The sequence below is a fragment of the Aythya marila genome (assembly GCF_965140915.1).
Source record: "Aythya marila genome assembly, chromosome: 7".
In the NCBI taxonomy this organism is placed as follows: domain Eukaryota; kingdom Metazoa; phylum Chordata; class Aves; order Anseriformes; family Anatidae; genus Aythya; species Aythya marila.
The window spans coordinates 7,108,184-7,135,215 of record NC_139048.1 but is presented as its reverse complement, the minus strand read 5'-3'; the positions used below and the strand labels follow the sequence as shown (position 1 = coordinate 7,135,215).

At 42.1% G+C, this 27,032-nt stretch overlaps 1 protein-coding gene across 1 annotated transcript; it reads left to right on the top strand.

Moving 5' to 3' along the window:
- Nucleotides 1-232: 232 nt before the first annotated feature.
- Nucleotides 233-25,421, top strand: SLC18A2 (solute carrier family 18 member A2). The gene is made up of 15 exons (XM_082765475.1): nt 233-457; nt 2,113-2,464; nt 8,683-8,741; nt 9,851-9,934; nt 12,477-12,569; nt 13,055-13,144; nt 13,252-13,295; nt 13,375-13,435; nt 17,040-17,135; nt 19,423-19,501; nt 19,747-19,798; nt 20,245-20,308; nt 20,724-20,843; nt 21,511-21,644; nt 23,797-25,421. Exons 1-15 carry the CDS (start codon nt 337-339, stop codon nt 23,905-23,907), a joined length of 1,560 nt encoding a protein of 519 aa, XP_082621601.1. The 5' UTR covers nt 233-336; the 3' UTR covers nt 23,908-25,421.
- Nucleotides 25,422-27,032: the final 1,611 nt, after the last annotated feature.

Sequence of the window (27,032 nt, the reverse complement as noted above, 5' to 3'; positions counted from 1 at the left end):
AGCGCTGCGGATCGCTCAGGTTGGGAAGGGACACCCAGAGGGGTCTCTGTGCCCCGCCTCCTCCTCCTCCTCCTCCTCCTCTTCGTCGTCGTCGCCCTCCTCCCTCCTCCTCCTCCTTCCTCCAACCCCTCCTCCTCCTCCTCCTCCTCCTGCCCAGCCGGCTGGCAGCGGGCTGCTGGCCGGGGTCCTGCGAGCCGGGGCGGGCCGGGGCAGGGCGAGGAGGGGGCTCCGGCCTCAGCCCCTGGCCCGGGGCGGCCCCCGGGGGCCTCCGCGAGGCCGCGGCCAGCGGCAGAGGCAGCGGCGGCGGCGGCGGTGGCGGCGGCGGGGCCGGGCGGCATGGCCCGGGGCGAGGCCAGCATCATCCGCTGGCTGCGGGAGGGCCGGAGCTCCCGGAGGCTCATCCTCCTCATCGTCTTCATCGCCCTGCTCCTGGACAACATGCTGCTCACCGTGGTCGGTAGGCGACCGGGTCTGGCGGTGGGGCTGCGCGCTTCGCCGTCGGTGGCTCGGGGGTGGGTCGGTTTCTGGTTCGTGGCTGTGTTTTTCGTTGGTTTCTCTCCCCCCCGATTTATGCCAGCAGTAATCGCCGGTGACAGATGTGCTGCTTGGGTGCGCGAGTGATGCTCGCAAACCAAAGGTTTTCAAACACTTTGGGTGCCCCAGGTACTGCGGGCACCGGCACAACCAGCAAAGTCTCACTTTGTTTCTCTGTCACTTGCAGGATAAGGAATTGCATAAAACCACCTTCATAATTTATTTATTTTCCCACTGAAAGCCACTAAAACTCCTCAGAATGACGACACTGATATTTTTAGCTCATCATCTTTTTTCCTCCTGCGGTCATGCAACTGAAACACCAGGCTAGATAACGCTGGAGATGCCTGTTTCCTTGCGATAGTTCTCCTCTCCCCCACGCTGCTCGTCAAATGGTAGATTAATAAGAAAACTATCTACATGGGTTTTAAGAAAATTGCTTCTAGGAGATGGTTTAATAAAATAATCAGAGTTTTGATCAAAGTTGAAGGTGTGACTTTTACTGGCTTCAAGTGACATGGTGTCGTGAGTTAGGAATTAACTCAAATCAAGTCCTGGAACATTTTTTGCTGGTAGTTCTTTAAGTCCCCATGTCAAAAGGCTCCTTTTCATATCTATTTTGTCCAAGGGATCAGAGAAACTCCTGGCTTGTGCCCACACACTGCTCATGGAGCGTGGAGCCCACCCTGTGCAGTGCTGCCCTGCCAGCCTCAGCTCCCGGGGGGGGTTCAGCTTAAAGCTGATGCCTTTAACAAAAACTCCATGAATACTTTTACCAAGTCAGTTTTGTATTTTTTAAATGAACATCCTTTCTTATAAAGTTGTTAATGTTTCCCTATTTTTTCTATAAGATGTGTGCTAGAAGCCCTTAAAAGTATTTTGGTCTGCAGACTCACTGAAAGATGGGGCTGTGTCAGAAGGGAGGCCAGGCGACTCTGCTGGTTCTGTCACTGATGCTTCCCAGTAGAATGAATCTTACATCTGTTCCAACCAGCGTGGATATGCTAGTTTCTGAGATACACGTTAATACAATTAAATTGCAGCTATGAACTAAAGCTTATAAAGCACGTCCCTTCTAGGTGCTGTTTTCAATGTAAATTTTAAAGAAATAGTGAAATATGTAAACAGCAATACATCAATTCTGATTACTCATTTTTTGTGGCTTGTTTTGTTAACATGTTTTATTACTTTTTACTATTTTGGCTTAATGCTAGTTTCAGTGCTTTTCTCATTATTCACGTTTTCACAATCTAATAAAGGGATTTATGCAGTCATGTGCAACAGTCTGTTCAGACATGGGTTTTGATACTTCTCATATTTTTCTTTCTGAGTTATCTCTGTATAGAAAAAAATATAATTACAAAAACTGGCAAAAAAATAAAGACTAATGTAAAAGAACCATGTTTTAAATTGTACTATTTAAGTTCTGTGTTTCAGTCTTTTAAAATCCTTACTGATGTTATCAGTAAGGAAGCCTTGTACTTCCCAATCAATGACAAAGCAAACAAGAAAATTTGGTGATTCCATTTGTACGTAACCTTACGGTAAGATGCTAATATTTTCTATTTGTTTTTCCAGTGCCAATAATTCCCAGTTACCTTTACAGCATCAAACATGAGAAAAATGCATCAGAAGTCCAGACTACTAAACCTAACGTAGTTTCAGCAACGATGGACAATTTTCAGAGTATCTTCTCCTACTATGACAACTTGACGATGGTTACTGGGAATGCGTCTGCTCAGCCAGGCCCCAGAGAGCTGCCCCACACCCCGACAGAACAAATGACAGTGAACGTGACTGCTCCTCCATCTGATTGCCCTAAGGAGGACAAGGACCTGCTGAACGAAAACGTTCAAGTTGGGCTGTTGTTTGCTTCAAAGGCAACCGTGCAGCTGATCACTAACCCCTTCATAGGGCCACTGACAAACAGGTATGTTATGCAGTTAGGATTTGTGTTCATGGTTTAGTCTGGGTAGGGATTTCAAAGTACTTCTGTCTCTGTTGTGGCCCTGTTTTCCTGGCCTTCTCACTTTATCTGGAAGAGTATCTTAGCGAAACACATTTGATGAACACATCTTCTGAATGACCGCATCCTTTCCGAAATAAATCAGTAAGCACACAAGCCACTTGACAGTGTTGTACACTTCTCTTTTTCTCCAGCTCCTGAGTCCTCAGGCTTTTATAGAAACTTTTACTGAGGTGGTGTTGAAATTTCTTCAATACAGTTACACAGGGCTAAGATGCTATGGCTAAAAGATGCTACAGCTACAGGGCTACGGCTACAGGGCTAAAAGATGCTACGGCTCAGTAGTTACAAGGATCAAGCTCTGTGACTTGGTGACACATCTATTACACCTGTATTAGGCAAAAATGATGTTGAAGGTGTAGGCAGTGCTCAGATCTCTCCCCAGCTCTTGCAGACCTGCAGCTCTTGGTGTGCTTTAGTGCACAGCAATTCTGAATGTCCCGAGGTAAGGCCAAGTGGGAGGTTCTCATGGGCTTCCACAGAAAGGGAGCAGGTCTGACAAACCCTGCTGGTGCCACGTTTATCTCTGAGTTCAACAGCTCAGATTTACATCTGTGCATGATCTGCTCTGACTGTCAAATTGTCCTCTCTGAGTCCATGTGTACGTTTGATGTATTGAGCAGAATGTGTTTGGGTAGGACATTACAAAAAATCCTCCTGAGCAGCATAGGAGATGCATGCACCAAAATAAATCGCTTACAACAACAGCAAACAAATAAACAAACAAAACCAAATTCAAGCACTAATTACGTTTACGCAGAAATTAAAAAGTATTTATAATATCATTTAAATTTTTGGTGTTAATAATTAATTTGATTTTATTGTTAGTGTTCTGTGTAATTGTTCCCCACAGAACAAGCTGCAGCCCTTCTAAACGGAGTGTGAGATCAATCTCTGTAGGAAATAAGCTCCAAATTGTACTTAGGTCACCAACTCTCATATTTCTTATTAATCTATTTTTACAAAGAAAACATTTTCCTTTCAGAAAATTATAAGCAGAGGAAATTTTTCTGTTTCCTGTCTTGTAAAACACTTCTGTTTAGGCAGTCAGTGCTTACCACAGGTGTCAATAACCAAACTAACTGATACTCTTTAAGGCTGGATATTTCAGGTTTTGAACTAAAAGCACCTTTCTTGGATTTTACAGCTCATATACACACTGTTTAATTTCAGTCTGACAGAGGAGTTTCCAGTGGAGGGATGAGCAGTGGTTGGACCCCCAATGTTATGAATTCAAAACCTGTATTAAATCTGTGGAACTGATATAGACACAAAAGTTTTACATTAGATAGACAGCTTCATTTCTGTTTTATTTCACCTTATCTCCTCCCGTGTATCACTGCTCTGAAAGTTTGCCCTTACAAAATCACTTTTACACAAATATTGTTGCAATTTAAGGAGGAAAACAGATTTTTGTTACCCAGATTTCCTATATTGCTTTGTTAGGCACATCCACAGGCAAAGCAGCATGAAGTCAAATCATATTTCCATAACAGTTCTTTAGCTATTCTAGGTTTTACCAATAATTGTCTGTATCATTGCCTTATCTCCTATCTTACTTTTCTCCTTATTCTGCTGTTCTTATCATCATTTCCACAAACTGTCAAACCAGGGAAAAAGAAGTAAGGCACCACATGTTACCAGTGGTTTCCCAACGAGTGGGAAAAGGAGAATCAAGGAGAACACATGGCCCCGTGTGGCACGCCGTCCTCCCATCCAGGCAGAAATGAGTGTCTTCATGGCCAAGTGGCCCTAAATTAGATTTAAGGATTGCTGGTTTTCTTTCATGCACTGTTTGTGTCTCGGAGCAGTGTCTGCCTTTCTTCTGAGAAATGTTTAGTGGGAAATATCAGTTCACATATTTATCAATTAACTGTAGAAGCCACTGGCAAAACAAAACAAAAAAAGAACAAACGCAACTAAAATTGATATTTCCTAAGAACAATGTATATGTGCAGTTAAAAGGAAGTGTGAAAAATGATTAGTATAAATGAAACAGAAGACGTTTGAGTCATCATTATAATGACTCTACCACTGATAAGCTGTTTAATGATAATTATTATTGCTGTTACTGCTTCTGCAAAATTTCAGCAAAGTATCACAACTCAGATTGTTAAACAAGCATGGAGTTACTTGTCTTAAAGAAGCAATGTCTTTAAGTGCTTGAGATTGTATAGGATGCAACAGACTGTTCCACTCATATTGCCAATAAGTGGCAAGTCTGTGCCACAAGGCTGTGCCAGTAATTACTGAGTTTAGGTCTTCCGAAAACCTTGTAGGCTTTTTTTTTTTTTTTTTCCCACTTTTTCTATAACTTCTGGAGCTGAAAAATTTTAAAAATAAATTTCAAAATTAGTTTCAAGAAGCAAGCTATGCTAAAAGGTGTCTTATTTAAAGCCCATCTCCTTTCAAAGAACACCTAAGAAGACCCAAACCCATCATTGTGAGCTGTCAGCTGATGGAACACCACCATTTCCCTTTGTGCTAAGTTCTAGTGAAAATCCCAGAAAACAAACTGCCATCACTGCCCCTGAGCCTTCTTCTCTTCCTTCCTACATGTTCAGAGGTTCGCTGGGTCATGACCTGGAGGAAAATATTCCTCTTGTCATACATCTCCACTGGGGCTGAAGATGGCCAAAATGCCAGCCAGGGCAGGCTGAGCGAGCGGTGCTCATGTTGGTATTGCTGTAGCTGTACTGTAACAGGGTTAAAGTCAGTAGATTGCAATCCTGTAATGGATAGGCAATTAGGCTCTAATCATCCACAGCTGCTAACCTGGTCAGTGTAACCTTTATTTTACTGCTGCACAGGACCCATCAATTGGTCGTCTCATTGCAGTGTAACATTATTAGTGAGTGTAATCCACTTCCAAACAGTTCTGCAGTCTGGGGTCAGCATGACCCTGAAATGGGGTAACTCAGGCTTTCTCTGTCACTGACAGCCTTTCCTCTCCCTCCTTCAACTGATGACTGGCTTTTTTTGGGAGTCGGAAACACTTGTAGGAAGCACTTTCAGCTATATGTAGCCTCCCTGAAACATGCTGGACCCTCTGGTTGCTTCTGCTTCTCTTGTAGTGTTTTGTGAGGAGTGCCCAAGAAAATGACTTGTTAAGGTGTGATAGCAAGAAAAAGGAAGAGACAAGACAGGAAAAACGTAGAGATAACTGTGATGGAGCACAGCATGTTGTGCTCCATTCAAATTAGAAACTGCATATGCACAGGTTTCACATGGCAAGAACGGGAACAGCCCAGGACTGGGGACAGAGTCTCTGAACAGCTGGCTGTTACAGGTAGTGCCTCCCCTTTTTGTGATCATTTGTTATATATTGTAATTTTTCCGATCAGTAAAAACTCCCAGTCTGTGCTTTCTCATGTCTGTTGGACAGCCCAGAACTGCAGCTGCAGATTAGACATTTGTGGTGGCACAACTGCCAAGTAATTAGCACTGCTATTTTAGGAGGAGGCAGGGTTTGCTAAGATTGTGCAGGAAAAGACAATCTACACTTCTAGTTGTCAGCTGGATTTGGATAAGAATGGCCTCAGAGCAAGAACAACCATGACTTCCAAGGGCTCAGCAACCCTGTGCACGGTAGCACATCATCTCTAAACTGTGGGGGGAGTTCCAGGCAACTTTGACCATTTCAGAGGACTATAAATACTTGCTTAGCTCAGCACAAATGCACGTCCTCTCCTGGCTCTACCTTCACATCGCTTTATATGGTGGACCACGAGCAATATAGATTTTGGGTGTAAGGACTAGCTCTGCCCACACAGAGACTGGTTCTGAGATGATTCTCTGGGTGGGAAAGGCATGTGTCAGACCTCAGCATGTGCAATAAGACGTCATGGTCTGCTGCAGGGTGAGAGCAAGAATGAGTTCTGCCTCCATGACTCTCTGCTATGTGGTGCTTCACACCTTGGTGTGACTCTGTTTGTCCAAGATAAAGGAGGAATAATATGCATGACTGCAAAAGCTAAGACCAAAGCAAACTGAGTCTTAATGCAGTGTACTTGTAGGAGCTGTGAATTGCTGTCTCATGGTCCCCATGGCAAATCAAAGAATTACTTGATTTCTTTACTGCAATCAGACTTCTACTCCCACCATGTCCATCCTAGACACCTCTGGGATGGCTTTCACAGACAAAACCCCCCATTCCAATGGGAGAAGGAATAGACACATTCAACTTCTGCATTCACATTACCACAGAGCCAGATAATATCACTCACCAACAGCAGTAGCCGTGCATGCAGGGGTTATTTATCTGTATTTATATCAGTGCTTTCTGTAATTCAAAAAATCAAAATCAAAGCAATTGTGATCAAACTCACTGTGGCCTTTTCTACGTGAGCCCACTGGGAAGGGCAGGCAAGGGGATGGCAATAGGAGGTGATTCTTTTTTATGTCCTTGCATACGCAGAGACATCAGTGGAGATTAGTGTCCCTCTGTATAATACTTACCATGTACACACAATGATAGAAGAGACAAGCCTAGAAAAATCATCCTCTTTAAATTAAACAGACAAAAAAAAAAAAAAAAAAAGTATAGTAGTATTCTTTTAATGGTCAGGTATCAAGGTTTTGAGAGATTAAAGTGATTATCGTAAGCCCACAGAAGAAGAGGAATTGAGGTTGCTGTTTGCTGTTAACCAGTCCAGTTAAGTAACCACAAGAGTAACGTTTCCTCTGCTGCATTTTTGTAGCACCTACTTGCAGATTTCAAGTAGAAAACTCAGTGCACTATGTTTTTGTCATATTTTTAATGGCAAAATTCTTCCCCGTGCTCTTCATTAGAAATTTCTAAGGCTTGTGAAAAAGTGCATGCTAGATTTCTTCCATTCTCAAAACTCCAACAAATGTTAGACACCAATAATGAACAGCCTTGTGCTTCAAAGACTTTACTATTATCTGTGGTCCTTACTTGTATAAAAATTACACTGACAAATAAACAAAGCTCAGAAAAATTATGTTGTTTTACCTGTCTTAAGACTACTATTACCAAAAATAAGAAGGGCCATTGTAGACTCTTCCATTATTTGATTGACCTACTTAAACTAGTACCCCCAATATAAAAGCCCAGTACTGTCAAGTCACTGGGAATTAAAGTCAATTACTATTCCTTTGAATATCTTCACTGTTGAAGAATTTGGCCATTAAAAAAATGTCTTTGCAAATACATTTGAGATACAGAATTTTAGGGAAAAGGAAGCTGTGAATAAGATACGGTGACCACACAGACTGTCTGCAGAGCTACCTGGGTAGTACTTTTGATTCCAAGGCAGAGTTTTAATGACATGAAAAGCAGCATATTGTGAGGTCTTTGTTGAAATTTCAAATTTAGCTGCCTAAAAATGCATTTGCTTTCCAGACAGAAAATAATTTATTTCCTGGAAATTTGAAAATGCTCATAGCAGCCGGGCATACCTCCAGGCTATTTCTGATGTTTTTGTACTTTTGAGTTTTGATGAAGAAAGCTTTGATCAGCTCCATACTTAATCCTAACACTGTGGAAAAGCAAAAAATATTACTCTCAGACACTTTGGGACACTTTCAGTACTTGTAGTTGAAGCAGAACTCCCAGTGAAGCTGATGACAAATTTTCCCAGAAAAAAATCCATTGGTTTGACCATGTCTCATTTCAGTCATTGTCTCATGAGGGTGGAAACAGACGATTCTTGAAACATTACTGGAATATTTCAAAGCTCAGCATGCTTAGATGAATCTTCCATTCTCATATTCTTGGCAGCCCCATAGAGAACCAGAGGGGTTTTACTGAGAACAATTATGGTGGAACGAGAACAGGACAATCAAATTCTAATGAAGGAAGGACTTCTTCCAGGGATTTCAGATGAAAAGTGTGCTGCACCAAATGAGAAGGCATTTGTAACATGGAACAATTTGATCATGTTGTCCACTATAAATACTTCAAAACCTGCAAAGAAACCACAGGTTGGGTTTTTGCATCTTTTGTGCATGTGCATAAAAAAACAACCAACCAACCAACCAAACAAACAAACAAAACAACAACAACAACAAAAACCCAAAACCTCATGCAATTAAATGTAACTCAAAATATCAGTGAAACAATCCTGCAAATGTGATTTTATTTTATTTTTTTTTTCCAGAATAGGCTACCAGATTCCATTGTTTGCTGGCTTCTGCATCATGTTTGTGTCAACGATCAGTAAGTGGCCACTTCTTACTTAGTATTGTTCAGATGCAACTTTTAAATAAATGATCTATAATAATGATCCTTAGGAATTCTTGTTGATGTAGAGGAATTGATGCAGAGGAGTGCAAACAGGAGCATAGCCTGCAAGTCAGCTGAGACAATTTGCCCACCCTAAATGGTGTTAATAAGGCCTTAGCTTCTGGTCTATGTTCAGTTTTGCATGGCACTTAAAGACGTGGCCCAGATGGAAAGAGGACAAAGGAGAACATCAAGCATTGTTAGAAGCCTGTGGGGAATGATTAAAAAACTGGGGTTGCTTCAGAAGGCAGGTGTAAGATTTATCAGAGTTTATGACAAAAAATGGAAGGGAATTAAGAGTTTTCCATGTCCACTGCATGTAAGAAATGGAATAGCAACCTTAAGGAAGTATTAAAGAAAATTTAAATTAAATATTAGGAAAATATTTCTGACAGCAAGGGGACTGAAATGATGGATAAGATTATCTGTTGGTAGAGTCTCTGACAACTCCAGATTTTTGGAACAAATGTTACTTAGTGTGGTTATAACAGTAGTAAGTCTAATTCATGGTCAGCTGTGCCACACAGCATCCAGTGCAGAGCTGGGAACACCTCTGTAAGACCTCTCCACCCGTTCACTTACTGGAAGAAATGCTGGTGTGAGCCTGTGCATGTGTTAAATCCTATCTTTGTGAATGCCTGGAGCTTCAGCCTGGGCAGCCCAAAGTGCAGCCATGGGGGGAACAAGGCTGGAAAAAAAGGTCTTAATACGCCTCCGTGTGCAGCTGAATCAGAGCAGGATGTAATCAAATCCCAAGTAATTAGTTAAAACTGCTTGGGCGCTTGCATTCTGTGTTACCAGAAGGCTCAGACACCTAAGAACAATTCAACACTGACACATCCAAATGCAATAAGAGAGAATAATGCTGTTAGCATTGAAAGTGGCACAAGTCACTGTAAACACCTGACTGAATTGCAGAAAGGTGTTTGTTGTTTGTTTTTTTTTTTTTTTTTTTTCTTTTTGTGATCATTTAAAGAAATCTAACTTTTTAACCTAGTTAGAGTTAACCTAATTTTAAAAATTTACCTCTGTCTTTTCCATAGTGTTTGCCTTCTCAGGAAGCTACACATTACTGTTTATTGCAAGGTCCCTCCAAGGAGTGGGCTCCTCTTGTTCTTCAGTGGCAGGTAAGAGAGCATATGATAGAGTAAAATACAGATCACCAATTCTGTCTTTTTCAGTAACAGTCATTTCTTAATTGTATTTTGTCTGTGGTTTCAATAATTAACACAAAATTATTCAATTAAATCCATTTCATTATTTTTTTTCTGCCTCTTTCCTATGCAGTAGCTCACAAGCAAGTATCTTTTCAGAATAACTTGATATGTGGGCTGCAGGAAGGTAGAGCACTAGATGATGTGCTCTCTCCCTGGGGTTTCTGCATGTGTGCCTTCAAGATTTTAAATTCATTTTTAGCCCTTTTAAAGGTCACCATGAACTTATGTTGGTACTTATTATCACAGGGATAGTACCGCTGCCTGTTTCTGAAATTTCTGTTATAAAATGCTGTTTTCTGTGGCTTGTTATTCTGCCTGCCAGTTTGGACTCAGATTGCCTGTGCTAGATATCCAATATAAGATTTTTATTTTTATTTTTAAATGAACAAGTGAAATGGAGTATGGATTTTCACTCCAAATTATTCAATGACCTCTGAGACTGAGTCCAGAGAAATTATATTTTGTTCATGATGGCAGCAGGAATATAAATTTGCCTTGAAAGGGGAGGTGAATAGAGCTTTGTGTCCAGAGCATGTCTCTTGGCTTCCTCAGGAAAAATCCCCCCTCCCAAATGGGACTGGTCAATAAACAGGGCTCACGTACTTCTCATAGGAACATAACAAACATTTGAGAGTTGGATTCCACCCAGATCCCCACTGCAGGGATTGTGCTGCAGCCTTGGGGCAGGTGGAGATATTCAATGGAGATCCTCAGCCCCCAGACTAATTAAGCTTACAAGTCAAGCTTTCCAAAGTTAAGACATGCCAGGATCAAAATTTTTGTTCAGCTTTATCTCAGTCCCAGTTCAGGGGTGTACCTTGAGATAGGGTTCTTTGATGAGCACGTATTTTTCCCCAGACAGCCTACAAAACAGAGCAGAAAAGGCCAAGAGTCTCCCTTGTCCACCCCTTTCCTGAAGGCAGGATCTGTAATTCCTCATGCGTACTTGACAGATGTGCTCTCAAAAGCCTCCAGAAATGCCCTCAGCATTGAGCTTTGTGCTTAACTACATTTAATGTTAGGAAGTCCTTTTCTGATCTCTCATCTAAAGCCTCCTTCCTGTCATTCATATCCATTTCTGGTTCTCATAGTTGAGAGAACATGACGAACAGTTTCTACAGTTTCTTTTCTTTATCTTTGTGGCTTTTTTTTTTTTTTTTTTTTTTTAATATCAAGACCACATCACATCGCACATCAGCTTCCCCTCTCTAGCTTTAAATCCAAAGACCTGCAGCTGTCCCTTGCTGACGGTCACTTGACCTTTGCTCATGCCCATTGCTCTTTTTCAAGTAGTCTGGACTCCCCCAGCTCTTCTTGCACTGCACCAAGGCCAGACCCAGCCCTCAGAAGAAGCTCAGACCCCAGACAAGTGCCAATGGGAGGGAAACAGTCACTTCATGAGTCCAACAGTCCACCTCATTTCCAATACCTGCATGTTCGTGCTCAGCCATGACTTGCCCTCAGAGCTGCAGTACTGTAGTAGTGGGTGTAGTATCCCCCCTGCGGCTGTGCAAGTAATCCATGTAAATTTGCTGTGAATTCTGATATTGTTCTCTAAGTTGCTTTTCAACCAGTTTGAAGTCTGCCACGACTTTCAGTGAGTGTGTTCATCCACACAGGACCTCTGTTACCTTAACTTTCAGTACACATGATGGTCTGTATTTACATAGTGATCAGTCATGCAGGGCTGTGTGTTCTCTTTCTGGCTCGCTGTCTAGCTGGGGACCTTATATACTGAGTCCTTGATTTGAAAACAGAATTAATAATTTCTATGAGGACTCTTCTGTAGCATTTACCACTACTGTGTCTGAGTGCTCCACAAAAGCAAATGAAAGAGGCTTCGTGTTTCATTTTGTGAAATGATGGCTCATCATCGAATGCAGAAATGGGGAACATGAAGATAAAGGTCAAAAGCGTCCTTTAATTTTGGGTGCTGAACTTGAAATACTCATTTTGAAAGCAATCAGCTGGGCATGATACTTTATGCTCAGAGCACAGCCTGCAGTGACCGGGGTTGTAGCTGTCGGCCATCACCAACCTTCGTGTCAAGCATCCAGAGCACAAATAGAAGATGGAGAATACTCGTCGAGGGCTTTGTTTCAACTGGCTGAAAAGCAGCTTCTAAACACTGTGTGACAAAGGCAGGGACAGAGAATCCAGAAAATCAGGGCATCATTAAACTACCTGAGTAATAGGGTGTAATAGAACATGGCATTGAGACCATTTATGTGTGCCAAACTCCCTTCTGCTTCAAGGCAAATTGCACGTGGAGGGGACTTAAACACACACATATATATGTATGTGCACCTATATATGTGTATAAATATAGATATACATGTATATGCGTGTAGGTATATACTTACATACAGATACCTGCTGTCACCTCTATCTAATACATTGTGGGACACAGCTGCCTAATTTTGTCCTTTGTTCTACTCTGTTTGTATTTTAGGGATGGGTATGCTTGCCAGTGTATACACAGACGATGAAGAGAGAGGCAACGCAATGGGGATCGCACTGGGAGGACTTGCTATGGGAGTATTAGGTCAGTGAGATTGGGGCTCTGCCACCATCGGAAACCGCCCAAAGCACCTCCTTGTGGTCTGTGAAAACAGCGTCAGGATCTCCTTGGATGCAATGTTACTGTGCCATCTCCAGATTAGATGCACGGTGCATGTTAAGAATCGTTTGTTACGCAGAAGCATATTACTTATGCAGATACACATCAGATGATAATCTCTGAGGTGCTTGGGTTTTGTTTAAATGGAAGAGTGTTTTGGGGTGTTATGGTTTTCATAATCACAGAGATCAATGAGCTTTTCTGTTGGTTTTATTCATCTTTTTTTGTTGTTGTTGTTTTGTTGTTGTTTTTGTTGCTGTTGTTCATTTGTCTTTTTTTGTTTTGTTTTGTTTTAAATTAAACTATGTGGTCCCTGCGTGCCAACGCAGGGTGCCCAAACGCTTGCAGAGGACATTTGTTTGGGGTCAGAAACGCGGTTTCACAGCTTTTCCTTCATTCCTCCCCCTCAGTGGGCCCACCTTTTGGAAGCGTCATGTATGAGTTTGTGGGGAAGAGCTCGCCGTTCCTTGTGCTGGCAGCGCTGGCTTTGCTAGACGGAGGTCAGTGCACATGGAGAATCAGTATTGCCATGTAGCACACCCATTTCGTGTGCCTGTGTCCCGACCCCTTCTTGAAGAAACCTTACAGTATTGATTTCTTTCCACAGCTGTTCAATTATTTGTTCTGCAGCCGTCCAGAGCACAGGCAGAAGTGAGTATTGCAGTAAAGCACTCTAGGCAACACCTGATGCTTTGCCTTTCCTAATCCCAACTTTTCATTTGTTTCCTAGAGTCAGAAGGGGACACCGTTACTGACACTTTTGAAGGACCCATATATCATCATTGCAGCAGGTACCAGATCCTTTTTTATTTTTTTATTTAAATCAACTCTTGGCATTATTCCTGGCATCCTGGAAAGCCTCGAGCTAGTCTGGCCTAGCAATAATGTCATTTGCTGTTTTCATTTACATGAAGCACAAAGAACAAAGTAATCCATCAGTAACTCTGGATGGAGGTACCAGTAGAAACACAGTAGGCTGGAAGCTGGAAATGTAGGTGTCTGCCTAGCTGAGAGGGCACTAATGAGCTGCGGATCCTTGCTAAAACAAGGAATTGTGCACTGTGCTGAGATGTGGCCATGAAAATGCCCATGAGACAACTGAATAGGGCAGAGATGTGGAGGAAGGAACCACCAGCACATCCTGGGCAGACAGAAGAAATAACTCAGAAGTTTTCTTCCATCTGAGGAGGGAGTGAGGGTCTCTAGAGCATGGGTTGTGTTTCAGAAAAGGTCTGGGTCAGATGGTGAGTGGCGTTTGGTATTACATGTACTGTTTGTCTTGTGCCTTGAGGGAAGTTTGCCTTTTGCGTCATGTTTTGTTGGTTTGCTCTGAAGAGGGCTGTAATTAAGCCTGACCCTTTTAAATGTCTGTAAAATACCTGGAAGCAGATCATGATTTTTACTGCTTTGTCCCTTAATCCTAACCTGCTTGTCTGACAAAGCAATGCCTACAAGCATTTTTGGGGTGCTCGGGTCTTGGTGATCTCAGGGCATTATCACTACCTTAGCTCTGTGACAGGACACTTGGTCAAGCTGTGACTGAAGTTATACAGAGACTTTTGCTTAAAACATTCTTGGAGCATTTAAAGACTTTGCTATTGGACAAGAATATGTGAGGGAAACGAGCTGCACAGATGGGAACTTTCTTAAGAGCTCAAATCCACTTTTCATCTGATCCAGTACCTGGCCTCTTACAGTGGTTAAGAGCAGGTGCTGCAAGGTGAGGTTCATCTCTCCTACAAGTAGATGTCTTGGGAATAGTGCAATCCCTGTCAGGGTATAATCTGATAGAGCTTGTTTTAAACCACAAAATATGTCGGGGTGTTTATTTCAAGGGATACTTTGCTTGCCTGAGCTGCTCATGCCAAGTTTAGTCTTAACCACGTAAGAGAAAAGGTAGCAAGACCCATGGATCTCACCTTTTATCCCAGGAAGGAAGACTGTATGGCTGTACGGAGGGACAGAAGCACAGAGACCCTCTCTGCTCCCTTCCCTCCTGCTCTCTCCAACTGCACGTGGTGACTTGTCCACCTCCCACCAGGCATCGGCGTCCAGGAAAGATGAAAGTTCCTGCCGAGGGTCCCTCCCGTGGGTTGCACATGAGTTTGGTTCAGTATCCACTGTCCCTGCATCCCAGGAGAGAGACTGCCCAGTGCTTGGCAGAATGGATGATGCCCATGTTCTCTAACCTCAGCCCCCTCAGCCTTAAATGTTCATTGCTTCAGTTCTGAAGCTGTTGTTTTATGCAGCAAAAAGAGTTTTGAAAGTGTCATTTGCTGTTCCTCACCCCAGTGAGGGTTTTGTTCAGATACAGCGATTTGGGAAGGTTGAAAGTCTCATGGATTTGCACTGCTCAGGGAGGACAGAAGTTCTGAATGCCTTCTAAGCATTCATTTAACAACTCTTTAAAATTAATTTTAATTTTAAAATTAAATTTTAAAAAATTGTTAAACAATGACAAAATTCAAGGCATGGGATTAATTCTCTAGTGGGTTAATTGCTAACCACAAGTAAAAAACAGGGAAATTTAAGGGGTGCTGCAAATGGACTACCAGTTTAAGTGCTTTTTGCACTCTCAATTTAGGTACACGAATTTTGTGGCATAAATTCAATCTCCTAAGTGTGCGTCATACCCTTGAGTCATAATTGTTTGCATTTCCAAAGCACAAGAGCTTCCTGACCGATTCCCCTACCTGTGGCACCACGTCACTCTTCAGCACCAGCTGTCCCAAACTGAAGCACACAGCCCCCTCATCCTAGCCCAGCTCTTCCCTCGGCAGCACCTGCTGCCCCTGGGCTGGTGACAGAGGGGACTTGGCTTCACTCAGTGCCACACTGATCTCCTGAGCCCTGCAGCGATGCTGCAGTGAGGTGCTGTGGTCACCCAGGTTGGGCTGAGAGATGGGCTAGTTTGAGTTACCAGACCCAAAAAGCAGATCTGAGACGGTTATTGTCACTAGCACGTGGGCTCTTGAGAAAACTCGTGGCAGCTTTTTGCTGGGTACTGGGTTTTTCACAGAGAAATACCGGTGATCTCCATGGTGTTCTGTCAGAAAGCTAGGGAGTTCCCAGCCCTGGAGGTGGGATCCAGCTGGAAGGCTGCAATTTCACATCTTCTGGCCAATGCAGGACATTTAATCTATTTTAAGCAAGAAACAATGTAGGATTTCTGCTCCTGAGATACACACCTCTAAAGAGAGCTCAGCTCCAGATAAAGCAGAGGAAAAAAATTACCTTGTTTTGGGGAAGTTTTACTGAGGTAGCATGGTGTTTATTAAACTGTGCCCTGAGTTTGCAGAGTACCAGCTCAGGCTCTCACCTTTGTCTTGCAGTACATCCTAAAGGTCCAGGTACCTTTGTCACTTCTGTGAGGGGCTGGCAGCAGGGACAGGTTCTGTTACCCTGTGGCTGCTTCAGGCCCTTTGGATGAAGTGGGGAAGGCCTCCCAACTCAAAAAAAAGCACTGTGGGGTCTAGCAATCCCCACACTAAGGCTGCAGCCCACTCCTGAGAGAGGGCAGAGGGCCTGGACCCCACCACCAGAGCTCAATCTGCGGGCAGTGGAGCAGGAAGCAAAACCCTACGCGGGCAGAGAGCAGCCGGCAGGCAGGATTGAGTCAGCACTTCTGTTCTTTGCGTGTAAATGACCAAAGGTCCAGAGATTCAAAAGAGATTTGGAAGCATTTGAAATTCATATGGGTGGGCAAGCTCAGCCAAGCTGATGCTTTGTGGCATGGCTTAGTGGCTGCCGGCTGCGGGGCCTGTACACAAAGCTCCCTCTTGCAGGGGGTAGGCATCCCTCTGGCTGTCAGGTGGTATTTTTAGGATCCCAACCTCCACGGCTCATCTTCCTCATTCACAACGGGTTGGAGCCATGCCTCTTACACAACAGGTTCAGGTTTTGCCCCAGGAGACTGGAGATAAAGACCAAAGGAGGGTGGATTTAGCTTGTCGTTTGTACACGGTCAGACATCACGAACTCTCTAAATGTCATCAGGCTCGCTGTAGACTTTGCTGCCCCCCTTCACATTATGAAAATAGCTTAACATTTATTGCAGAATTTCTGGGAGAATTGAAACATACAGAAAGTTAGTCTTCAGTGACTTTACACTCTGTTCTATTTAACATTAATCAGCATTTGATACATGACAAATAGGTCTTTAAAAAGCACTTTTTTTTTTTTTTTTTTTTTTTTTTTTAATAAAAGCATTGATTCTTTGCACAGGTTTTTGTTCATAGAGCTTAGGGATATGGTTTAGTGGGGACTGCTAGCGTTAGGTTAGAGGTTGGACTCGATGATCTTGAGGTCTCTTCCAACCTAGAAATTCTGTGTGATTCTGTGATAAATAATTTTTTACTTCCCCCCCCCCCCCCCCCCCCCCCTTCTTTCTCCAAGGTTCAATCTGCTTTGCAAACATGGCTATCGCTATGCTTGAACCAGCTTTACCCATCTGGATGATGGAGACCATGTGTTCCAAAAAATGGCAACTTGGTAAAGTACAGAACATTACTTGGGTCTGCTATATTTTGTTTGAGGGATGTCTCTGTTCTGGTCCTGTTAATAATGCTCTCCTTAGACACTTTAAAGGTAGTCTTTTTTTTTTTCTTTTTTTTTTTTTTCATCCCTTGCAGCAATGCTGCCGCGTTGGAGACTTATCACTGAACAGGGCACAACGCAACTCAATTGCTGGCCCAGCACTCTAGACATGAGCACATTTCAGGTTCTGCTTGTAAATATATGTTGTAAAGCCTTTGTGGCACTCTAGAAAAGCACAAAGATTTGACTCTCAAAGAATCAATTGACAAAAATTTTCAAAAATCATTTGGTTTAGGGTTTTTCCCAGAGGGAATCCCTCCTCAGTGCCTAGTGTGAACTGCTGGGAGCAGGAAATCTGCGTTGGGTGCAGTGTGTGCTGCATCCAGCATGCACACATCAGCATGGACTGCTTCCAGGGCTGCAGATGGCAATGGTAGGAAAAGCATGGACTTTTCTTAGAACGTAGCCACCAGAGAGAAACAGGACACGAGGAACATTTTCTAGTATCAATATATAGCATTTGAAAACAAAAGAAAAATCCTTGTTGAAAATAATGTTCATCAGACTAATATCCCTAGAGAATACTAATACAGGTGTCCCTACACCACAGAGAAAATACAAACCCTGTTTCTAATGAATGCAGACTCAGATCTTGGGTGGCCATAGGTGGCAGTCCTTAATGTATTACTGTACTGTTGAAAGTGGTAATGATTGCTAGCCCATTACATAGCAAAATTAACACACAGACCTAGATATTTTAAGCCTCACAAAGAAAAACAAAGATGGCTTATCTGCCTCCCCCACTAGAGTATACTGGTGTAACAGAAATGAGATTTACAAATCTCCTATTTGAACAGAGGTTCCTAGAAGGAAAATATCCATTTTAAATTAAGACTAATTTTACCCCTTAATGATATAAGTAATTGAGTCCATTACACTTTGTCTGATTTGACAGCATTAATTAAAGTTTTTAAGCCTCTTAAATTATATCTGAACTGCAGGGTTTTAAGCAAATGATTATCTTATGCAGTTTTGAGATCCAGTTGTTTGAAGAGTGATCAGAAGAAGGTACAAAGGGCTCTGACTTTGATCAATTAATGTTACTTTGCATAAAGCTTATTTAGAAAATCACAGTTCTGCTTCAGTAGAAGCACAGCTTACCACTGCGACTGTACCACACCAACATGCAAGCCTTATTGACCAAGCTTTTGCAGTATTTTTCTTAGTTTTCGAGCTCTGCTGTAAATGGCCATTTCATATAAAAAGTCTGCTCCAAGCCATACTGAAGTAGCTGCGGTTGCACAGGTGAAAAGGTTTCGGCAGCATTGCCATTGTGACCCACAAGGATTTTAATCACAGGATATTGCTGTGCTAAAAATTACCTCTCGATTTTTCTTATGAATATCAGAGAGATAAAGGAAGGAGGATGGATAAGCAGGAAATGAGAAAATCTGTGTTGCCTTGGTGAGAGATGAGGAGCACATACACTTAGAGGAAATTGTTTGATTGTGTACCATAATGTCATGGCCGCTCTCTAAATCTGAATTATCTGATTTAAAAATGACCAAATGGAAGGCTTGCTGTGGCATGTGTTAAGTTGCCAGACTCTCCCACTTTTGTCAGGTTTCCCAGATTTACTCGGGAAGATGCAAAATTGAACAGGAACACCAGAAAGATGCAGTGCCTTACTTAGTTCCAAGAGACATCAACCCTACAACACTGAGCCACCACCTGTGCCCCTGTCTCACAGAAATCTTTCGTACAAGGCCACCTCCTGGCTGGCAGTGGTGATCGGGCATCATGGCATTACAAGCCCACCTGTAGTACAGGGGCGCCTGGCCACGGGGTACCCAACACATGCTCCATATGCCAGCCATGCAACCCAGAAATAAGCGTGAAGGGGAAAAATGATCTTTCTTGAACTACCCCAAAGTTTACTGCAGTTCGATTTTTTTTTTATTTTAATTTTTTTTCCTCTTTGCATCTCCTCTCCCATGCCAGGCCTTGCAGCTGATGCTGGAAAGCTCTGTTCAAAGGCGTCATATTGCTCCTGCATTTCATAGATGATGTCCTGAGATTTCAGGAAAAGGATGTAAGAAACCGGATATTTGATTCTCTGGGCTATGCACAAAGCCTCCATTAGATGTGTTCAGACCAAAATTGCATCGTCTGGAATTTATTAGTTTCTTCTAACACCTCGCTGAAGTCATTGCTGATAAATCATCTCATTCATATTTTTCAGGCGTTGCTTTTCTTCCGGCTAGTATCTCTTATCTTATCGGGACTAATCTTTTTGGGATACTTGCGCACAAAATGGGAAGGTATGCTTAATTTAAAAATATTAATAATCTTCCAGTGTGTTCTTGTATCATTTGCAGTGTTTCTCAGGGCAGTTTGTTGATGGTGGAAGTTATTAAAATTTTCTTTGTAGTAGGAAAATCATTTTTGGAACACGTTGCTCCTTTGGTTGTGCTCCTCTGCACTTCAGACATGGCTTTGAACCATCCCAAATCACCTTGAATACCTTGCAGGCACTGAAGTCTGACTGATGTTTCTTCTTTGGTAGGTGGCTCTGCGCTTTACTCGGGATGCTAATCGTGGGAGTAAGCATTTTATGTGTAAGTAGAAGATGTATCTGTCACACCACCTAAATATTCCCGTGTTCATCTTTGAACATGTGCTTTATCATGAGATTTCACTGGAGCTTCTGCCTTACAGATATGTTATTAAACAATGTGTAGCTAATGGGTTCCAGATCCCCTATCTGAGCACTTCAAAATCTCAGTGGTTCAATTATTTTGAAGGAAGTGTGGCTCCCAAAGAAGGGGGGGGGGGGGATCATTCTGTAAGCTGCTGTCACTCAGCAGCTTACTCTTGCTCGTGAGAGAGAGGGTGTCAGTGGTGCAGTGGCACAGCTGTCTGCTGCAGTAGGCCAGAAGATGTGTCAAACGCCAGCTGCACAGCTGTAGAAAGCATGCTCTAACTACTCTGGGAATTTCTCTTAGAAAAAGAAAACTAATCTCATTAGTGCAACCTAATTAACTACCTGAAATTTCGTTCATAGGTGCCATTTGCTAAGAACATTTATGGGCTCATAGCACCCAATTTTGGAGTTGGATTTGCCATCGGTGAGAAAAATCACAATGACTTTTTCAGTCTGTTGTTTATGTAAAAATGGTTTTGTGTGAAGTTACACAGCAAACAAGCTTTGTTGCTATCCTGGCTTGACAGTAGTGAGGTCTGAGCTGTGGCCTGGACTGGCAGGTAGAGCCAGGAGGACGACGGGGCAGTGCTGGAGCTGATGTGCTCTAAGCTTGTGTCTCTCTTATCCTTCAGCAAGTACCATGTGCACATCTATATTCATCCATATGCTACCTCAGACACAATACAGGCTCTTTTAACACAAACTTTTGCATATTTAAGAATAATCACCCTTTTAGTTGCTGTTGCATACCATTGTAGCATATAGTTGGCTGAGATGTTAAATAAAATTTAAAAAAAAGGACATTTTTTCTGAACTCTGTTCCCCTTCTTCATGACCAGGAATGGTGGACTCCTCCATGATGCCCATCATGGGCTACCTTGTGGATCTGCGCCATGTGTCAGTGTATGGCAGCGTGTATGCCATAGCTGATGTTGCCTTTTGCATGGGCTTTGCGATAGGTAAGTCTTCCATCTTCCTGCCTAAAATGCACTTGACAGTAAAGAGAAATGTGCTGTGCTGCTAGACATGAATCCCCGTGGCATTTGCAGGCTTTTTGAGCTGGGGTTGTTTTTTTTTTTTTTTTTTTTTTCCTTGCTTTTTTTTTTTTTTCCTTGCTTTTTTTTTTTTTTTTTCTTGCTTTTTTTTTTTTTTTTTCAGGAAGCCAGAAGCAGAGGGAAAGAATGCAGGGAGCTGTTTGTCATCAGTTCCCCTCCTCTGCCATGGTGCTATGCATGTCTGAATAGCTGTTAAGAGGCTTGAGGCAGGAAAGCACTGATCAGAGATAGGATATCCCTAGGAAAAAGACCTTGCAACACCTGGGACTGCCAGCGTGGCTGTGCTCCTATGTGTCTGGGAGGGAAATAACTCCCCCATTAACTGCCCCATTGTCCCCTTTCCCTTGAGTGTCTGGTACAGACACACCACAGACCCTCAGCACATCTCTGATTTCTGCAGTGAATGCAGGGTCTGGAGCCAGAGAAGGTTTCTGTTTTCATTACCTGTGTATGCTTGTATTCCCTAAATCTGTTTGTAAAGTGGGAGTTTTGCATGTAAAATTACTGTTCAAAGTGAAAGTGAATGCTGCAAATTTTATGGTATTCAGGAAAAGGGTTTTATTTATAAAAGGTCCCTCTGCTGGTGGTGCCATTGCAAAGGCAATTGGATTTCCATGGCTCATGACAATTATAGGGATCGTGGATATCCTCTTTGCTCCTCTGTGCTTTTTCCTTCGAAGTCCACCTGCCAAAGAAGAGAAAATGGTAAGCGTGACATCTTCTTTGCTTTTTTTCTTTCAGTGAAATGAATGATAACTTATTTCTACATCTTTGCCTCTAACTTTCCAAAAACGGGACCAGTACAGTTTATTTCACTGTCTTGCATCACCTTTGTTATAACCCCCACCTCATTTTCTGCCCGATATGTATAAAGGAAATTTTTTAGTTACATGTCCCCCGTGCTGCTGTTCCAAGGTTTGCTGTCCCTGTTATACTGATCTGGTTCTGAAGTCCTGTTACTCCCGGAGGGTACCTTGTGCTGTGTTGACAGGGTTTCCTCTGCCTGGCAGCATGCTCCAGAAGGAGTTGCATGGCAGTGCATTTAGTAGGAAGATTTTCCCTGGGCTGGGAAAGTCCCGAGTACAAGCACAATGCTTTGCTGCAACACCACTCACCATGTGTAAGTCCAGGCCCCAGCACTCTGTCCTTGCTCATGCTGAACAAGGTTGGCTTGCACCCAAAATACAGTGGCAAGTTGTTTAAGGAAAGAAAATGTAATTTTGCATGGCCATTGTCTTACTATGCAGTAACAAAGCTCTGAAAGGCAACGACAGAACCTAGTGCATGAGCTGTGCATGGTTTGTACTGGTATTCATAAAAGAGAAGCTGGAAAAATGGATCTTGCTGAAATGTAATGTATATGAGGACAGAGACCTTCGGTGTCACCCATATTTGTACTGCAGAATCCCAGAGATTCCAGCTAATCCCTCAGTATGACCTTTGCACACTGCAATGACTTTTTATTTATTTTTTTTAAACACTAAGGTTATGGAACAGAAAGAACAGAAACCAAAAGAGCTACTGTTGTTTGCACAGAGATGAAGTTTATTGTCAGCTTCCCACAGCTGAGCAGGAGGCACTGCCATGTGCAGGTGCTTGGCGGAAAGTCCTTTGAAAAGGCAGGGGTAGGCTTGCGGGTGAAGCAATGTAAGAGCATGTGGTGGTTGTCTGCACAGCCATGAGAAAAGATGATTCACAGGCATAAGGTTTTGGTACTATTGCTTGAAATTTGGAAATGTAATGGTTATTGCCATCAAGGATCAAGGACAGCCACAGATACCAGTTCAACTGTTTTGCAGAGAGGAGGCAGAGGTCATAAATTCAATGAACCATGCTGGACCTAAAGATTTTTAAATTACTGCATCTGTTACCGGGTATTTCCACCTGATAAAACAGCATTCTTGGTACAAATCGGGACAGAAAGTTTACTTTTCAGTTGGTTTGTGCCTCCAGCTCATTTGAGCCACCTCCAAGGCTGAAATCTGAAATCTGTACTGAAGCGTTCATGCACAAACAGAGCCTTCTGTCCCTCTCTGAGCTCCCCTCATCCCCCCCGCACTGAGCTGCTTGCTAAAGCACCGCACTCAGCTGCTGCTTGTGCTCGGCAGTCCAGAGGGCTTTGTAAAATGAGAGCGTGGGATAGGAAAGATTAAAGAGCAGAGGGAGTCCCAGGATGAGGCAAAACACACTGTGGCTCCAGGAGTGCTCGGGGCTGGCTTTAATCTCATGTGGTGCCATCCAGCTGAGCTGCATGCATCCTGAAGTGAGAAAAACAAGCTCAGTTTGCTGCCTTTTGTAGGCTAAGGGCCAGTATCAGACTGTCAGCCTGTGCTCCTGCACGTTGTTCATCACTACAGCCTTAAATTGTGTGTGGTTTACAGCTACATGAGGTGCAGTGCTGGCTGCCGTGATAGCAGCAGGGAGCCTGTCATGGCCAGGGTTTCCTGTGTTTTACTCTTTGGGTAATTAATTAACAGCTAAACTAAATCCCTACAACATGAAACGCTACACAACTGCTCTGAGTATAGAGCTGGGTTGTCCTAGGAAAAATTGATCCAGAAGGGTGAAATGGTGGGGAAATGTGGTGGCTGTCCCCGGCCTCAGCAGCTGAGGCAGCAGGCCTCTGGCCCGCCCCTCTCGCTTCTAATGATGGTGACCCCATCTACCAGTGGTGATATCTTGAGGAGTATGTGGTAGGGTATTGACCTACAAACACTCTGATAGAAATCAGATTGGTTCTGCTTTCACAGAAATCCAGTGAATCCTGAAATCTGTGGATGGCTGCGGTCGAGCTGTGTGCAGGCCGCAGCTGTGCATTAGCTGGATGCGGTAATGTTCACGCTCTCTTCTCTTGTAGGCAATACTCATGGATCACAACTGCCCCGTTAAAACAAAAATGTACACCCAGAACAACATCCAGGCCTACCCGATAGGTGACGAAGAAGAGGAGTATGAAAGCGATGAGTAACAGTAAAAGCCATATATTATATTTTGGTGTACACAATGCAGTGTTTCATGTGAAACATCTCATCCAGAAATGTTTTAGATGTACTGTAGATTTAATAGTGAAATGGTCAAAAAACCAAAGGTATATTATTCATCTCCCATGGTTATAAAGCAGACTGCTAACTGCCTTATAAGGAGGGAAAAAAGCTTTTATAGAGGATTTGTATAGTGTCTACCTTTATTTTGTGTATTTAATTTCATTGAATATTACACAGTATATTTTTGATCAAATGTGTAGCGTAAATCTGTATAAACGTGAATTTAAACTATTTGATTTTTTCAAGTCAACTCACTGACCTACAATGATTCACATTCTGTTTGGAGTCATTAAGAACGAACCGATCTCTTGAATATAACTTCTCTGATTTATTCTATTGATTAAAACCAACCAAACACAAAACCCTTGCAAAGCTCAAAGAAAACCTATCCAATTTCCCGTCTTTTAAATTGTACCCTTGTAAGTACATCCACACACAGGTGCTGAAGGTTGGAATTAAGAGTGTAGACATCGCTATGACGTTTTTTTTTAAATCAATTTTGGATCACGTATTATTAAAATAAAAGGCACGACTACTTTGCGATTTGAAAAATGAGCTGTACCTGACCACTCATAGAATGCTTTGAAAATATATATATATATTTTGAACAGATGAGTATATTGCTATTAGTACAATGTAATGAAGTTTTAATCAGCTAAGGAGTTGTGCAAGATGAAGTGCCCAAAGACACAAAGAGTACTTGGTAAACAAGTATGTTTGAATGTATGTAGTTCCTTTCCCTGAAAGGGAATAAGAACCACATCAAGATACTTGTTTATATTTCTATCTTTTGGATCTTATTTTTAATATCTCAATTTTATTTTAGATGCATCCTAAGTGACTGACTAGAAAAAACTGCAGTATCAAAGTATTTAGATTCAGCATGTACTGAAAGTAAGCTAGTAACTTAAGCAGTTCACAAAAATACTTGACATGCATTTGCATACACATTTAGAAATTCAGCATATTTTTTTCCAAAAAAAAATGAAATAAAAATATCAACTTTCCCAAAGATAATGAAAAATATCCTGTTTGTCACCAATTTCTCTTAACATCTGGGGAGATGGTCTAACAGAGGAACACAGCACTGGATTACGTGGTCTCTGTATGCAATGAGAAAAATATGACTTTGAAAGAAAGCATTTAAAACAATTCACAATGTTCTTATCAACTGTGGTGTATCTTTTTATTTGTAAAATTAAAATCTTTATGTGCCTTCTTTCATGTAATTGCAGATGTTTTATGTACTGCAGCTATAGATACTATGTTTACATATAGTTTTGTAAAGTGTATATACTATGGTCAGAAAATATGAAAAAATAGTGGATCAAACTTCAAATAATGCTTTGTCAAAAATTATGCATTCAGACCACATTAAAATAAAGGTATCTAAAATAATTTCATGATCTATTGTAATAAAAGAAAAAAAAAATTAACCTCTTCCCCCTCATAATTTGCTCTATACATTGTGATCTGTATACTATAAAAAAAAAAATCCAGCTCCTGGGAAAGCACTCCTTGTTTCTAGTCCCTTTGTTGTGTTAGAGGACAAACATTTTCACTCTAGGTCACAAATACGTGCAACTTCTTTACGCAACCACAATAGCTTCCAAATGCTGCCTATTGCGTGACGGCTGATCTGAGCTGTAACTTCTGTGAAATAGGTAAGGACAAACTGTGCATTACCAGGATACACACACTTGGAGAGCCCGCCAGAAGAGTGTTCAAGAGAGAATATTCTGAGAAAACATCCGAAGACGCTTGAATGATGTGAAAGGCCAAGCAATACGGTCCGTGGCTGAGTTGAAAATCCACTTAGAGGTTTTATACCAGTGTATTTTCTACTGCGTTCTTGTGAATGTGTAACAGAGGGAGAACCTTTCTTCAAAGCTGAGAAGTGGTTGAAGAGAGGCATTAACAGAGCATAAACCAAGAATCTGCAGCTTGCCAAGTATTTCACTGCCACTAAATAACACTTGTGCATGTCAATGAATATTTACATTAGGCTCTCATTTTGCTGTCATAGAGCATTTGGATACCCAAAATTTTGCCCTAAGAAATGGTATTTTAGTTCACAGAACATCAAATTGCTAACCCAACTAAAGATGTTGGAATTCAGAGTAAGCACAGGGCAAGGTCAGTTATTCTCCAGCTGGTTATCTAATGGATCACTTAAATTCACAAACATTGAAACTTCATGAAAAACATAGCAGTTACATACCAAAAAGAGCATAGACTGGCTTACTTCATGTATTGGATTGGTACTTCTGAACAAATCAAAGCTAAGAACACCTCACATTTATCTGCAGCAGCAGGTGAGGATGAGGAGCCCCAGGGATGGATGAACTGATTGAATTCCTGTGCTGCAAACAGGGCTGGGGCAGTGCTTTGCTCTGTATCTGTCCCTGCACATGAAGACAAAACGTCAGGGCCATGTGTGGGGCTGTCTGTGCTCTACTTTTTACCCCACACAGACATTGAACAGTCATTCTACCTTTGGGATTTTCTGCAGCATGGAGAAATAAGTGAATTTTATCAGATAGTAATCGAGTAGTAATCTAAGCAGCACAGAATACTTTCTGTCCTGGAATAATTTGGGTTCTCCCATGTTTTCTCCCATGTTCTGTGTATTTTTTCCTCCCACTACTCAGTCCTCAGTCCTACCTTGAAGGTGTAAACTTCCACACGTGATTTATTTCAAATTTCAGTAAAAAGAAATAAAGGATGAAAAACTGATTAAACAAAAAATGAGCAAGTGAACAGCAGAGACCTCTTTAGTTATCCATTAGCATTTTCTGAGGGAAGGAATTTTTTCTTCCTTGCAGAAAAAATTCTGCAAGTCATTTTTTGGATAACCTCCTCATCTCATTTCCCCACACACAGCAACTCCACTGATAGTTCATAGTGCTGATAACTGAACATTATTTGTATAGAGGTTAGAGGTCTCAAAAAATATATATTTGGCATTTTTTAATGCTAACTACACAATGAATCAACTGCAATCACCATTTTGAATTTATGATTATTATTAAATTGTGTAGAACAAAAA